General features: G+C 42.7%; 1 protein-coding gene across 10 annotated transcripts in view; it reads right to left on the bottom strand.

The window, feature by feature from the left end:
• The window catches only part of HERC2 (HECT and RLD domain containing E3 ubiquitin protein ligase 2), a 229,527-nt gene that overhangs the window by 155,391 nt on the left and 57,087 nt on the right, over nucleotides 1-17,049 (bottom strand). For all 10 annotated transcript variants that reach the window (XM_058542234.1, XM_058542239.1, XM_058542230.1 and 7 more), the window contains 9 exons: nucleotides 14,822-14,922; nucleotides 14,146-14,302; nucleotides 12,698-12,808; nucleotides 12,007-12,178; nucleotides 6,315-6,488; nucleotides 3,718-3,906; nucleotides 2,940-3,091; nucleotides 672-829; nucleotides 469-582 (listed from right to left, as the gene is read on the bottom strand). In XM_058542234.1, the coding sequence (XP_058398217.1) occupies nucleotides 469-582; nucleotides 672-829; nucleotides 2,940-3,091; nucleotides 3,718-3,906; nucleotides 6,315-6,488; nucleotides 12,007-12,178; nucleotides 12,698-12,808; nucleotides 14,146-14,302; nucleotides 14,822-14,922 (1,328 nt within the window). The remainder of the gene's footprint in view (nucleotides 1-468; nucleotides 583-671; nucleotides 830-2,939; nucleotides 3,092-3,717; nucleotides 3,907-6,314; nucleotides 6,489-12,006; nucleotides 12,179-12,697; nucleotides 12,809-14,145; nucleotides 14,303-14,821; nucleotides 14,923-17,049) is intronic.

The raw sequence follows: 17,049 nt of genomic DNA, 5'->3' as shown, positions 1-17,049 counted from the left end.
ACTTGATTCTAACCATCAAATCTGATAAATGCACCCTCAAAAAATGTAAAATGAGTACAATCTCACTAATGAACACAAACACAAAACTAAATTAAAAACAAGTACACAATGCAGTATCATACTGTGGAATATACACAGACTAAGCAGGATTTTCCACAGGAAGTCAAGCAGGGCTCAGCATTAGGAAATGCCAGGAATCACTGAGAAAGTCAATCATTCAATTTTAACTCTCATTTTCTGCTAAAACATAAAATGCTCAAATAGGAAGGATGATAGCCACTAACTAGCTCTCGGGCTCCAGGCAACGGCAGCTACAAGTCCTGTAACTTCTGGACCTTTCCTGAGAACACTGAGGTGCACACCCACTTAAAGATGGAAGATGAGGTTCACTCTACTCCCTCGCTCCCTCCAGGGGAGCAGTCCTCCTCGTCCCAAGAACCTGCCCAGGGCAGTATGAGCCCCACGTACCGTTCTCAGTTACGGCCAGGGTTTGAGCGTCCCCACTCCCACACGCCACGTCGATGACCTTCAGTCCTTTAAGCCCAGCTACCAGCATTGGAATGGCCTCGTCTTCACTGGAGCCTTCAAACAGATAGGACTATCATTACCACAAGTCCTTCATAAGAGGCGCCCTCGCACTGCATGCTTGAGCTGGCTCAGAGCAGACGTACCATGGCCCAGTCGGCCGTAGTTCCCTCGGCCCCAGGTGTACAGCTCCCCCTCAGCAGTGATGGCTGCACTGTATGTGCTTCCACATGCAATGTGCACCACATGCTTCCCGGCCTGCTTTCCAGAGAAAGCAGAGATCACCTTAGGCTCCTCCAGAGGCCTGTGGAGAGAAAGGGAACAAACGTGAATGCCCTTCTAAGAATTTCCTATTAGTGTTAGCAAAGAAAACTCACTCTCAGAAATAAAGTACCAGAGCATCAAGACAGTTTTGCCTTTCAGGTGTCTTATGAAATAATTAAGGAATACAGAATTCAAACCCATAACGCTTCCATGATTTTTGGTTAAACAAGCATCCAATGCCAAGCATGACATTCAGCAGGAATATCAAAACAGTGTCTGTTAAAGACACACACAATCAAGTCCACAGCAGCTTTGTTCACAGTAGCCCAAAATGGTGGTCCATCCATAAACAGACCACCCAGCAACAGGGAAGAAGGAACTACTCACAACAATTCAGCTGAAGCTCAGGAACGCTGCTAAGTGAAAGAGACAAAAACAAAATACCACATAGTAACAGACAGCAGATCAGTAGTTGCCAGGAGCTGGAGGTGGAGAGCAGGGGTGACTGCAAAGGGATCCAAAGAAAGTAGCGGGGGCAATGGAAATGCTCTGTGTCTCAGTTGTGGTGCTTCCCCAACAGTATGCATTTGCCGAAACTCATCATACTGTACACCTAAAACTGATGGATTTGTAAACCTCACAGAGATGGTTAAAATTTATACATATTTGTTAAATAAATGAGGAGGAAAAGAAGGAGCAATGTTTACTAATCACACTGCAATTTATATTTTACAAATAAAAAGCAGGAGGCAGTAAGGATTAATTGGGTAGAAAAGTCTTACTGGTTGATTCTTCACTTTCAAAATTAGCTAAATACCCCATGCTTATAATCCAGAATATGTTTACTGTGATTGGTAACACTCACTCTAGTCTCTCTAAAGACATGGTTTACTCACTTTGACCCACCACTCTGCAAAATAAATTAGTGCACAGAGGCAGGAGCACACATGGGCACAGGGACAGCCAAACCACTTACTCTTGTAGCACTTCTCCCTTCTGTTCAGCTCAAGTTTCAACTCCCACAAAGTTTCTCTCCAACTCCGGTCATTTGCACTGATCTCTATTCCTTCCCTCAACTCCTCCAGCAACGAACAAGTTACTCAATCTAGCACTTAATCTCCACTGAGTATTGTTTTATTATGAAATACTTTATGCATACTAAATTATAAATAACATAAGAATGTTAAAAAGACCAACGCCTCCATCCTGTACCTCAACGCTTTCAAGTCCTGACTGCTCTATGCCAACCCCACCCCCTTCCATTCTGAGAGTAACAACTATTCTAAATGCTGTACTTATCACCCCTTTGTTTTTCACTATCATTTTACCACAATTGTCTGAATCCCTTACAACACTCACTGTCAAGTTCGGAATATTTCTGCTGAATGCTAACACATGGTATGCATCACTTTGCTTTTTTCATGGTTTGGGATTCGTCCAGCAGATGTCCATTCCCACCCCGAAGTGAGAACGGGCCAGTCTCCTACTGACTCTGCGGCTGCCCACCCCTGCTCATGGCCCTGACACCCTTGCAGTGGCTGCATCTTCAACTTGATCCTAAGGCCAAAGTTTTCTTCACCAGGCTCCACTCACAACAGCAAGGTATAAAAGGGTTCCCATCGCTGCGTGGCAGCTATCGCAACTCTCCGTTTTTATAACCTTGCATTTAGAACAACGACTTTCTGTTTAATTTCTGGTCTCTCACAATGAACAAAACCTTCCACAAAATAGGATATTAAGAAACTGTTGACTTTTGTATCTGTGAAAATGATATGCCTCTAGGAAGAGGGGACCTTATCTGATAGAGACATATTGAAGTGTCTATGAATGAAGGAACAGTAGTGTGGGATTTGCTTTAGAAAACTCCATGGTGGAGGTGTGATATGTGTAGCTATAACAGGAGCAGCAAAAGCTGGCGGTGTTGAAGCTGGGGGAGAAGAGTGCAAATGCCAATTGATGTCACCCTCTGTGCTATAGGGACAGCTCCTGCGGTGTCACCCAGGGCTGACACACATTGGTAGCCCTCTCCATCCTAGCCCTACACATCTTAGCAGCTGGAAAACACCTAGCCACGCTTTTCTTTCCCACCCTATTTTGGATACAGCAACACAAAAGGGAGGGTGTCAGTTACAGGAATGGGCCGTACATACACAGTATCCCCGTGGCCCAGCCGTCCGCCATCCCCGCAGCCCCAGGAGTACACTTCTCCAGTGGCTGCCAAAGCCAAGTAGTGGTGACCATCGGAATGGGCAGCAATTTTTATAATGTTTCTGGAGGCAAGACCCTGGACAAGCTGTGGGGCCTAAAAGGGTAAAAATAAGACAAAAATTAGTAAGCAGTCCAAAGACAACAAAAACACTATGACTCTCCCCGCAATTGTGTATCTTGCTTTAACAAATCTTTCTTGAACTGAAAGAACGTGAGTCTCTGGTGGTTGCCAGGCCAGTTGTCCAGCAGCCCTGCCCAGCACTGACAGCATGGTAGGCAGCCTACAAGCAGTCTGCAGCATGACTAGGCTGCCCCTGCACAACGGAAATGCACAGCTCAAGGTGAAGAGCACCTTCCTTTAGCAGGAATATGCACGCCCCAATCTGCCATCATCCCCACGAGGCCCAATTCCCTCATTTGTTACTGCCCAGACCCCAAAGTCAAATGAGTTTGCACCTGGCAAGTCAGTTTCCATAGGGAATCGTGATGGGCAATGAGTGTCACTGTAAGGAGTTCCTGATCTTAACAACTAAGAAATTCTGCCACAAAATCTTGACAATAATGATGATGACTGAGATTATTAAAACATGACTAATAATATACAACGAACAGACGCTTAGAAATCAAACGATTTAAAGAAAGACTAGATCTCTATAGCATCCACAGTAGAGAATCCACCCTCAAGGGAAGCGATTCGGGCACACGTCCCAGAACACCCACCAGCGTGTCACTGTTGTACGCCTGCGTGTACACGCGGCCGTTCCTCGACAAGATCAGGAAGCGCTTCTCTGCACAGGCGATCTGCGTGACCCCCAGGTTGGCAAGGCCTTCACATTGAATTGGACCAATCACATTGGCATAGTATTTCCATCCTATTAAACCCCAACCTATGACTTCTTGCAATGATCCCTGTAAGATAACAAATTAAGTCAACTTTTTCTTTTTCCAGCAGCAAAAAAATGCCTTTCTTAGCCAAAAGAAAGAATAATTAATGCTAGGAGCAACACTGAGATACTGTAAGATAAAAACAAAGCAAGTAAAGAAAGGAGCTGATTCAAAACATCAAAATAACCCATAACATTCCATATTATCTCACTTAACAGGTAAGGTAAGTGACTAAAGAGGTTATTTTTTTTACAGCATTTCATTTTAACAGAGCCTTGAAAAGTAGTACAAGTAGACCTTAAACATATTTTAAAATACCGAAACCATTATCAGATTACCATTTTGTGCCATTAACAGGCAGAAACCCAAAAGCCTAAGCACAAGGCTAGGAGACAGGTGTCCCTACTGTGAGAGGGTGAGAGGGATCAAGCCATGTGAGCAATTTTGTGATAATCAGCTAATGGGTCCACCCATGTCAGGTACGTCACTGCTGGCGCATGTGCGCATACACAGAGGAACAAAGGTACAAGGTTAGTCATCGCAGCACCATTTGAGCAGCAAACTTCTGGCAACATAAGTGTGCACCAATAGGAGACTGGTTAAAAAATCAAGATACATCCACACATGGAATACTGAGCTGCTTTAAAAAAATAAACGGAAATTAACCCCTTGTCAGATATAAGACTTGCAAATATTTTCTCCCAGTTGGTGGGTTGTCTTTTCATTTTGTTTTTTGTTTTTGTTTTATTTTAAAGATTTTATTTATTTATTTTTCCCCCCCAAAGCCCCAGTAGATAGTTGTATGTCATAGCTGCACATCCTTCTAGTTGCTGTTATGTGGGACGTGGCCTCAGCATGGCCGGAGAAGCAGTGCGTCGGTGCGTGCCCGGGATCCGAACCCAGGCCGCCAGCAGCGGAGCACGCGCACTTAACCGCTAAGCCACGGGGCTGGCCCCTCATTTTGTTGATGATTTCCTTTGCTGTGCAGAAGCTTTTTAGCCTGATGTAGTCCTATTTGTTTATTTTTTCTTTTGTTTCCCTTATCTGAGTAGCCTCGGTATTTATCCAAAGAACATGAAATCAATAATTCAAAAAGATACATGCACCCCTATGTTCATCACAGCATTAGTCACAACAGCCAAGACATGGAAGCAACCCAAGGGCCCATCAATAGATGAATGGATAAAGAAAATGTGGTATACACACACACACACAAACACAATGGAATACTATTCAGTTACAAAAAAAGAAAAAATCATGCTGTTTATGACAACATGGATGGACTTTGAGAGTATTGTGCTAAGCGAAATACGTCAGACAGAGAAAGACAAATACCATATGATTTCGCTCATATGTGGAAGATAAACACACAGATAAGGAGAACAGATTGGTAGTTACCAGCGGGGAAGGGGTGGAGGGACAGGAAAAGGGGTAAACGGGCTCATATGAATGGTGACCGATGGAAACTAGTCTATTGGTGGTGAACACAATGCAGTCTATACAGAAACTGAAATATAATAATGTACACCTGACACGCACACAATGCTATAAGCCAATATGACCTCAATAAAATAGTTTTTAAAAAAATAAATAAGGGAGAAGCTCTATTTATTGATACAGAAAGCTCTTCAGTACATACCGTTTAGTGAAAAAAACAAGCTACCACTAATATACTCATTCCAGAGAACAGTGAAAGGACACATAAGAAACTAGAAAAGTGAGAAGCAGCAGGTGAAAAACTGGGTAGATAATGGGCAAGAAAGCATGTCTTTGCATTTAATTTTGATTTTTGAACGATGGGAATTTATTACTTATTTAGAAAAAATAAATGACTGTAAAATGAAATAAATACTGTTCATGTTAAAAATAAAAAGTTAGAAAAACCTGGATTCAAAACCAGGATTATTCTGTGTGACCATGGCAAAGTTCACTGCCTCTCAAAGCTCACGGCCATTTCCCCATCGATACAATAGGGCAATGCTATGATGACCGGATGCGACCGTGTGTGAGGTCCTCAGTGAGTGTGCACCGGCAGGCTCTCTACACATGTAATTAGTGTTGTCACTGCTATAACTAGCATCATTATAGAGAGCCCACATTCAGCACTCCTAGTGTACAAAAAAGGCACTGGAACCTCCCTGGGAAGGCAGGGTGGCATGTGGTTGTGTGGATAAAGGAGAGCTCTCTGTGGGTGTGCCTCCTGAATATGGAACCTGGGACACCAGGTTGGGTCCTTAACCCTGTGCACCTCAGCTTGCTCATCACTCGCTCTGACCACTGACAACACCTGAAACTGTATACGTGTTTAAAAGCTGTAAGCCAGCTCCACCCTTAATACCAGAGAAGTGAGTCTCCACACAAGTGCAGAATGAGAATCTAGGAGTGGTATAACTGTAGAACATACAAAGAATAAGCATCACTATCACACACACCTTATGAGATGTTGGAGAGCTACACAGAGGCGGCATACAGGGAGTAGCCAGGCGGTCTAAATGGGCCATGACAACAACCGCAGTTTGTCGTAGGTCAATCGCGAGTTCATTGTCTTGTGGAAGAGTAAGGTACCTCAGGAAACTCTCATTGGGGCTCAGGGGGCCGGACAGAAGCTAGAAAAGAAAAGTACACAAGCATCTTCAGAAACAGCGGAAAAAATCAAAGTGAGCTCTAACCGCTCTTTATATTTTGGTATTCACAGTTAATACATTATCTGTAAATCTGCTCCTTTGGGCCATCAAATGAGAAATGCTGCTGATGCATTGGCACTGCACACCTATACACTTACACACTTGCTGTACAACTGCATACATTCATCACCCATGTGCCAACTTCACACAGGTCAATGACACCGCCCAGCACCCTGCAGGCTCACTGCCCCAAAGACCCTTGGAAGAACACAGAGCAAGCTTCCTGGGAACACAGCATTGTACCTAAACCTGGCTTGGAAAACTGAAAACAAAAACCACTTATATTTTTATAAATGCCCACTCTGAAGAGAACCTAATTTTATTTGCCCATTAAGTAATAATTCTAACTCCTCTAAAGGCAGAATAGCCTTATTATCATCAGAGACTGCCAAGCGATAAAAAAAAAATTAGGCTGCAACTTTATAATGGAATGGCTAAGTCTTTCCAGAAAAGACCTGCAAAATCAAATTTGTACCTCTAAAAAGCAGTAGTCCCAGATTATCATTGAGCATCATGGCGGAGTGAGCTTTCCTGTGAACTCTTCCCCCGACAAGATACAACAAAAGCAACAGTCACAGACCAACAACGGAATCCCAGACAGTGAAAACCTAGAGCGGAGGGATCCACACTGCCACACATCTGAGAGTGAAACGTGCTGGGCCCCCGGAGGAAGTGGGGAGAGGTAAGGAGAACTCCTCTCCCTCCCCATCAGATCAGCGATCCCGGTCCACGCGGCTCCCAGAGAGGGCGGAGGGGCGGCCCTCGGCGGGGAAACCGTGGCTCTTCGGGCTCTCTCAGCCAGTGGGAAACTCCCGCACAGAGGACTCAGAGGAGCCACAGGGCTACCATCAACATCTGAGCACCCCAGAGAGCGGATAAAGAGGGGCAAACGAGAAGCCTCCCACGTCAGGGACCCAGAGGGCAAAAGAGAGAGCTCCCCCCTCCCCGCAACCCGGACTCTACAGCTCAACCGACCAGAGCAGACCTAGCGATCCGAGGCAGACCTGATCAAACGACTGGACCCGTGGATCGCAGCGGGAAAAAACAAAACAAAACTGCGGATCGCAGCAGAAAAACCAGGGCAGAGCGCAGGGGGCTTAGACTACACAGCCCTTTACCACCAGACAGTGGCGGCAGGTGGAAATGGCAACCAGAGACTTCCAGGATAAGGAAAAACAAAACCAACACAGGAACCACAATGCAAAAATATATGAAATCACCAGACCAGAAACAAAATGACAAGCATCCAGAAATCAACCCCGAAGACACAGAAATCCATAAACTAAATGACAGAGATTTCAAAATAGCTACCATAAAAACACTCAACAAAATACGAGACAACACAGACAAACAATTAAATGAGATTAGGAGTTTCTTCACAAAAGAGATTGAAATCATAAAGAAAAACCAATCAGTGCTGATGGAGATGAAGAACACAATGGAGGAGATAAAGGAGAATCTGGAATCTTTAAAGAACAGAGCTGACAATATGGAGGAAAGAATTAGTACTTTAGAGGATAGGAATACAGATATACTCCAGATGGAAGAGGAGAGAGAACTAAGACTAAAAAGAAATGAAGAAAGACTCCGAGAAATATCTGACTCTATTAGAAAATGTAACATAAGAATTATAGGTATTCCTGAGGGAGAGGAGAGGGAAAGAGGAACAGAGAGCCTATTCAAGGAAATAATAGCTGAGAATTTCCCAAATCTGGGGAAGGAGCAGGAAATACCAGTAAGCGAAGCCAACAGGACAACTATATATATTAACAGACAAAGGCCTTCACCACGACACCTAGTGGTAAGGCTAGCCAGGGTCAACGACAAAGAAACAATATTAAGGGCAGCTAGACAAAAACAAAAAATAACGTACAAAGGAACTCCCATCAGGCTCTCAGCGGATTTCTCAACAGAAACTTTTCAGGCTAGAAGAGACTGGAATGATATATTCAAAATACTGAAAGACAAAAACTTTCAGCCAAGAATACTCTATCCAGCAAAAATATCCTTCAAATATGATGGAGAAATAGTAACTCTCCCAGATAAACAAAAGCTAAGGGAGTTCATGGCCACGAGACCCCCACTACAAGAAATACTCAAGAAGGCCCTCAGGCCTGAAAAAAAGAAAAGAAACGGAACACAAAGCTTGGAGGAAGGAGAAAAGTAGGTAGACAAAATCAGAGAAATAGTAGATCTTTACCGCAATAGGTTAGCAACCACTTATATACTAAAAAGCAGTAGTCCCAGGGGTTCAGACCCAGGGCCCGGGCAGGCCCTGCTCCACCACCAGCCTTGGCATCCTGGGACTAGACACAGTGACAACTTAGGTGACGTGCTTCATGAGGTACCCCACACACAAGAAAGGCCAACACAGTGAGCCACTCTGTTCAATGCTCTTTTTCTAATATTTATTTAAAAATATGCAGGGGCCGGCCAGGTGGCGCAAGCGGTTAAGTGCGCGCGCTCCGCTGCGGCGGCCCGGGGTTCGCTGGTTCGGATCCGGGCGCGCACTGACGCACTGCTTGGCAAGCCATGCTGTGGCGGCGTCCCATATAAAGTGGAGGAAGATGGGCACGGATGTTAGCCCAGGGCCGTCTTCCTCAGCAAAAAAAAAAAGAGGAGGATTGGCGGATGTTAGCACAGGGCTGATCTCCTCACAAAAAAAAAAAAAAAAAAAAAATATGCATTTCATCAATCTACAAAAATCAGTTGCATTTCTATATGCTAATAATGAACTAACAGAAAGAGAGCTCAAAAAGATAATACCATTTACAATTGCATCAAAAAGAACACAATACCTAGGAATAAATCTTACCAAGGAGGTGAAGGACCTATACAATGAGAACTACAAGACATTATTGAGGGAAATCCACGATGACATAAAGAAATGGAAAGATATCCCATGCACGTGGATTGGAAGAATAAACATAGTTAAAATGTCTATATTACCTAAAGCAATCTACAGATTCAATGCAATCCCAATCAAAATCCCAATGACATTCTTCACAGAAATAGAAAAAAGAATACTAAAATTTATATGGGGCAACAAAAGACCCCGAATAGCTAAAGAAATCCTAAAGAAAAAGAACAAAGCAGGAGGCATCACAATTCCTGACTTCAAAACATACTATAAAGCAACAGTAATCAAAACAGCATGGTACTGGTACAAAAACAGACACACAGATCAATGGAACAGAATTGAAAGCCCAGAAATAAAACCACACATATACGGACAGCTAATTTTCAACAAAGGTGCTAAGAACATGCAATGGAGAAAGGAAAGTCTCTTCAATAAATGGTGTTGGGAAAACTGGACAGCCACATGCAAAAGAATGAAAGTGGACCATGTGCTATCACCATTCACAAAAATTAACTCAAAATGGATCAAAGACCTGAAGGTGAGACCTGAAACTATAAAACTCATAGAAGAAAATATAGGCAACACACTATTTGACATTGGTTTTAAAGGAATCTTTTCGGATGACATGCCTACCCAGACTAGGGAAACTAAAGAAAAAATAAACAAGGGGGACTTTATCAGATTAAAGAGCTTTTATAAGACAAATGAAACCAGAATCAAGATGAACAGACAACCAACCAGCTGGGAGAGAATATTTGCAAAACATACATCTGACAAGGGGTTGATCTCCATAATATATAAAGAACTCACACAATTGAACAACAAAAAAAACAAACAACCCGATCAAAAAATGGGCAGAGGAAATGAAGAGACACTTCTCCAAGGAAGACATACAGCTGGCCAATAGGCACATGAAAAGATGCTCAACATCACTAATCATCAGGGAAATGCAAATCAAAACAACACTAAGATACCACCTCACGCCCGTTAGAATGGCTATAATCACCAAGACAAAAAACAACAAATGTTGGAGAGGATGTGGAGAAACAGGAACCCTCATACACAGCTGGTGGGAATGCAAATTGGTGCAGCCTCTATGGAAAACGGTATGGAGATTCCTCAAAGAATTAAAAATAGAGATGCCCTATGATCCAGCCATCCCACTACTGGGAATCTATCCAATGCACCTGAAATCAACAATCCAAAGAGGCTTATGCACCCCTATGTTCATTGCAGCATTATTCACCATAGCCAAGAAGTGGAAGCAACCTAAGTGTCCCTCGACTGACGATTGGATTAAGAAAATGTGGTATATATATACAATGGAATACTACTCAGCCATAAAAAAAGACAAAATCGTCCCATTTGCAACAACATGGATGGGCCTGGAGCGTATTATGTTAAGTGAAATAAGCCAGAAAGAGAAAGACAAACACTGTATGATCTCACTCATATGTGGAATATAAACCAACACATGGACAGAGAAAACTGGACTGTGGTTACCAGGGGCAGTGAGGGTGGGGGGAGGGGGGTGGGAGGTCGGCACAAGGGGTGAAGGGAGTCATATATATGGTGATGGACAAACAAAAATGTACAACCCAAAATTTCACAATGTTAGAAACCATTAAAACATCAATAAAAAAAAAAAAATATGCATTTCAGACTTGGGTCTGTGTTGTCCACAGAGATGGTGCTCACTGATCTGAGATCTGCTCCATAAATGGCATATGGAGGAGGAAGACTAACCTGGCTCCTCTAAGCAGGGTCAAAACAAATAAGCATTACCCACTAGGCAACTGCATGCATGCGCACTTTCAATGTGGACAGAGTGAGACCTCACAGTAGAGCACCTCCTCTGAACCGGACACATGCTCCTTCCCTCTCCAGGTGAGCCTCAACTTCTGCACTGCCCTCTCACCCCTGCCCCGTTATCACTGCAAGCGCTCATAAGGAACTGCTTGACTCGCACGCTTTGTTCCTGAACTATCACCAGGATCTTTACCCATCTTCATGCCTCTACTAACTCGCTCCCTTGTGAAAGTGAGCATGCCTTCTTTACACCTTCCACTGCATCTTAAACTCACTCCCCATCACAGCCAAAGCACGACACAAGTGGCTGCTGGGAACATGCAAGTACTAAAGCCATAAACACAAAGGCTCAATGGCTCAAGTTCAGCAGAAAGAAACCTGCGTGGTCAACAAGGCAGCAGATGGGTCTCTCAAAGAGTACAAATTGATAAATATCAACAAATACATTCCTCCTACTAAGTATACACAATTAAGAACAAACAGAGCCCAGGGTCTGTAGAACAGAGCAAGCTCTGGCCAATCCTTAGTTGCTTCAAAGAATCCTAAGGTGCTTGTGTGATGTTCTGCCGCATCAACTGTAACTCACCCCATGACCTCCCACACCTGTCCCACATCTGACTCACTGTTGTAACCACCAAATACACCCTCCCTCCTAGAAACAACCACTGCCACCAGACATGTGCTCTGGTCTTGCTTATAAAAGTCTAACTCTTTTAGGATAACTGAAATGAAAAGAGCTACTTAAATGCAAAGCCTCATTCTGATACTTACGTGAGTGTCACCCTCTGTATGAGGGGTGTCTTTACTGCAGATGATGCTCTGGAATCTCTGCAGCAAAGGGAGAAGGGGGGCGCTGGTGCCCTGGGCAGACCGCTCATTGTCAGTTTCCTGTGTCCCACTGTCCCACAACTGAAGCAACAACAGGACAGCAGATAACATTTGGCTGAAAGAGAAAATATCTTTAATCTCTAGTAAACACAGGTTAACATTTTTTGCCACAGTCTGTCAAACATAAAAGCAGACAGCTAAATAAAATTGAAGAAATACTTTAGATTTGAAAGGAAACTAAAATAATGCCATGAAAACAATTCTTGGCAATAAAATCAATGAATCAACACCAAGCTTTTAGCACAAGACCTCTCCCTTCTGTGGATGAGAAATATAAAACCAGTTAAGAAGCTCAAACAGCACTTTCTACAGGGACTTTCTAGGACCTTAACTTAATGGAATAAAAATAATTATTTGAAGAAAATTAAGAGGAAAGAAAACCAGTTCCTAGACTACTAAAAGTGGAACATAAAAAAGGAAGTGAAGAAAACCTAAGTGTACACAGGTTTGAAAGAAGAGAGGGTCCTGGGACAGGGTTCTTTGATTACAGAACACCACACGTTTCCTACAATCACAAATGATTCAGATGTTTGGGTACAGAGGCATGAGGTACTCCTGGCCTATGGCACCTCACCTCAGCGTGCCTCGCTGCACAGCCAGCTCTAACAGGATGGCCAGGGCCAGGTGCTGGTCCTGCAGGGGGATGCTTCCTGGCCCTTTGGTACCAGGCGTTCCGTGAACATCCCTGAAATGACAACAGTGGATAAGGAACCAAGTAACGTCAGAGCTTCAAGACAGCACACGCTTAAGATAACACTAAAACCTCGTTAATTATGTTCTCTCTCCCATGCAGAAATACATTTTTAATATTTAGAATCAAGTTTCTGAGACTTGCTACTCAAATTTAATCAGAGATTTTAAAGTGTACAATTAACTTGTAAAGATATGTTTTTATTAAAAGTATTAATTCAGATACTATAAGATGATTACATTAGAAGATATAGTCCAAGTTTCCGTAACATAAAATTATTTATATCATTATTTAATCCATGAGTAGAAAAATGTTTAGATATGTTTTCAGTTTCAAAGACATGTAAGGCTACTAGAATGTCAATATTTCTCTAGAGAATTGGAGAAGAATCAATTTCTAAAACCACCTAAGAATCTATAGGCAAAAAATGTCCATGCTTATTTTTATCTCTGATCAAAGCAGTAATTAAAAAGTTTCCTTGTTCTTCAATAGTAAATACTAGGTCTTCTTAACCCAAGACAGAAGAGGGAGGCTCCTCCAACATCACCATTACAGTTGAACTTTTGACATTAATTCCAAGCCTATTTTCAGGGCCCCTAGCCCTAACCCCGTGGCAATCCCTTCACCAGCACTCTGGGAACCCAAATTCACAGCCCACTGGCATGGAGACCACAGGTGTCCCTCCTTGCTGGAAGGGGCATAGAAGTGACCACTGGTGAAGGGAATGGGAAGAGACTCACTTGTCTTCTAAGCCTATCTTGGCTGTTGAATTTTGTACTGACTATATACATTTTCTTTAAATTTAAAAACCATTAACAAAAATACATAGGACTCAAGACCAGAGTTCATGATTTTCCTTACAGAAAAATGATTCACATTCAAATTTTTTTTACACTGAAAAGACTAGATGTAGGTTTAAACATTTTGATCTTGAGTAGTTTTTTAATTCCACATTGTCTATTAAGATAACACCCATCATTCAGAATGGTGGCATCCACATTCTCACTGAGAGGCACACATAGGTGCTCAAACACTTCAGGAATGGCTGATCCCCGAATCATAAAATATCCGGAAAAAATAAATTACAAAAGCATCTTTCGTTTTCCATCCCATTCTATATGACAGCTTCATGGGTCCAATCAGAATATCAAAAATCAAACATTTGAAAAGCTGAGAACCAAGAACTGGAATCACAGAGCTGAGGATGTCCTGGAAACACACACCAGGAACCAACCTACTAAGTTTCTTAGCTCTAAAGAGAAGAAGGGAGACAAGACTTTGAAGCATGCTGGAACTGTTCACACAGTAAGATGTGAAAAGAAAGAACTCACCCCGTCACGACGGACCTGAGGAACCTGGTTGCTCTTTCTACCACCTCCAGCCACACAGAGGATACCGTGCTCTCATCGAAGAGAGAGGCCTCAGGCAGGGCTCTCAGGGCATCCAGGGACTCCTGCAACAGCTCACTGCAGAGGTCTGCGTCCTCCCCTGGGCACACATACATATCAGTGGAGGCCACCCACTCCTCGGGCAGCACTGACAAGCAAAGCTCTCTTCACCTTCCCAGATAGGCCTCCTACCCCTCAGCGTGAGAGGACACCATTGTCACATTTTCAATCCCTCACTTTCCTCTCAATGAGATACCCCAAGAACTCAAATTTAACACAGTTGCCCCAAAGTCAGTTCTTTATTTTATGACTCTCACACAAGCAATTCTAACTTCTTGCTCTCCTAGAAAATAAATCAGTACTAAGGCACTGCAGTGGTTTACCTGAGATGTGTGTGCATACACACTCTTTTTTTTTTTTTTTAAAGAAGCACAGACCTGAAAGATCCAACAGACTCTGAAGTCTCTCACTTTGCAAAGAAGGAAAATAAGGCACAGAAAGCATATGGGATGCTACCAGGCCTCAAGCACCCAGGCCCAAGGGCATGTGGTGGCAGAACTGAGAGGAGAACCTAAGTCTCCTGATGTGGTAGGGACACAGAACACCATGCTACACGTACCTGACCGCCAGGCCCTGCGTAAGAAGGCAAAGGCAAAGGAGAGAGCTGCTCGGGACCCGACTCTTGCAAGTCCTTCCACCCCTTTGCCTGTGGGCCGGGAACTGCAGACAACACACATGAGGGTTGTGAAACTGATCAGTCAGAGGAATGTGCAAATACTAAAATAAAATAAATTACATGAAAGGATTTGTACCAATATGCGATCAATGGGTTTCTTTAGATGACAGGATCACAAGTGACTTTTAGTTTCGTTTTTTAAAAACTTTTTTTTTTGCTGAGGAAGATTCACCCTGAGCTAACATCTGTGCCAATCTTCCTCTATTTTGCATGTGGGTCGCTGCCACAGCATGGCCGCTGAGGAGTGGTGTAGGTCCACACCCAAGAACTGAACCTGGGCTGCCAAAGCGGAGCGTGCCAAACTTAACCACTAGGCCACAGGGCTGGCCCCCAAACACTTTTATCAAATGTCCTTTGTAAAGGAAGTTTTCTCTTTAAGGAAAAGAAAAAGACATTTAAATGACTCGTAAAAATGCTCTCAAAAAAATCTCTGAAAGCTGATATTATTAGTTGGGGGGAGATAGATGGTAAACAGAAAATTAACAGATAAATACATAAATGGTGGAATTAAACCTCATGTAGTAAAGAACAGGCAGGTGAAGTGAGTGAGGAGCACACAGAGACTACGACCAATGCCTGAGACTCTGCGCCAGGTCTGTGGAATCGGAACGCTTGGTCGTACTTGCTCTGGATCTTTCCCTTTTCGGGCCTGTATGACTGCTGGCTTTGGAGGCCCCACATACTATCCTATTCCCTTTCATCCCCACCCTGCTGAGGTTACCCTCTCTTGAATTTAGTGATTATCATTCTCATGTGTCTTTTTAAGCTTTTCAGTATATATATGTATATAATGTATTATATACATTAATTTAATAAGATGGTTTCATTTTGCATGTTTTTAAAAAGTTATACAAATAACAGAAAAAAATCAACCTAAAAAATACTAGAATACAAAAATGTGTGGACAATATAAACTCAATCATGCATAACCAATACTTTTATTTTCAACTTGACACTATTGAATATTTCTACTATACACAGTATTCTCCAAATTTACTATAATTTGCTTTCATAATCACGCAGAAACGCTACTAAAAACGGGTAATGATATGGAATGATCTCTCCAAAATACAACGTCAAGTGAAATAAGCAGTGAAGGAGGTGATGATCCAACTGAGGCAGCTAGTATACAGGTATCTGTGAATCCTGAACAATACACGTGGAGCTCTATGAGGAGACATAAGAAACTGTAATGCATGGCTGCCTCTAAGCAGAGGACTGGGTGCCTGGAATACAGGAAAAAGGAGGTACAAATTTTATTTCTGAATGAGAAACACAAACATTACAAGATACAGATGTATAATAAGACATGTGGTCTTTAAAACAGAGAGAACACATGCTAAGTTTATTCAGATGATGTGGGAGGAGCACCCTAGACAAAGGGCCCTCTGAGAAAGCTGCTCCAGGAGAAGCATGAGCTGGGGCTCCCATTAGGCAATTGTGACCTTGTCCCTGGAGAAAAATCCCAACAGCCTTAAATTTGTACCGTGTAACAACTGCTAAATCTTCGACAAGTGGCTCTCTATTTTAAAGATATTCAAGGGGAAAAAAAAAAAATAGCTTGGACCCACTCCCATTCACACCAGTCAACTATCCAACACACAGCTAGTTCTACAAAATAGGTAAAACCCACCACTATCCAATTAGTTGAGAAAAAGAAATCTACAAAAATTTAGGAGATATCACTACACATCTAATAGAATGGCTAAAATTAAAAAGTGACAATACCAAATGCTGACCAGGATGTGGAGAAACTGGATCACTCACACATGCCTGGTGAGAACGTAAAATGGTACAGCTATCTGGGAAAAGAGTATGGCAATGTCTTACAAACCTAAACGTAAGACCCAATAACTGCACTTCTAGGGCATTTATTCCAGAGAAATAAAGTCAGGTTCACACAAAAACCTATCTACTAATATTCAGAGCAGTTCTATTAATAATCCTCAAAAATTGTAAATAACCAAGATGTCCTTCAACATTGAATGGTTACAAATGTGGTACATCCATACCGTGGAATACTCAGCCACGGTGATACATGCAACTACTTGGAAGAATCTCAAGGGACTAATGCTGAGTGAAAAAAGCCAACGTCAAAGGGTTACATGATA

The sequence above is a fragment of the Diceros bicornis genome, chromosome 5 (genome assembly GCF_020826845.1).
Source record: "Diceros bicornis minor isolate mBicDic1 chromosome 5, mDicBic1.mat.cur, whole genome shotgun sequence".
In the NCBI taxonomy this organism is placed as follows: Eukaryota; Metazoa; Chordata; class Mammalia; order Perissodactyla; family Rhinocerotidae; genus Diceros; species Diceros bicornis.
This window is presented reverse-complemented; position numbering and strand designations above follow the sequence as displayed.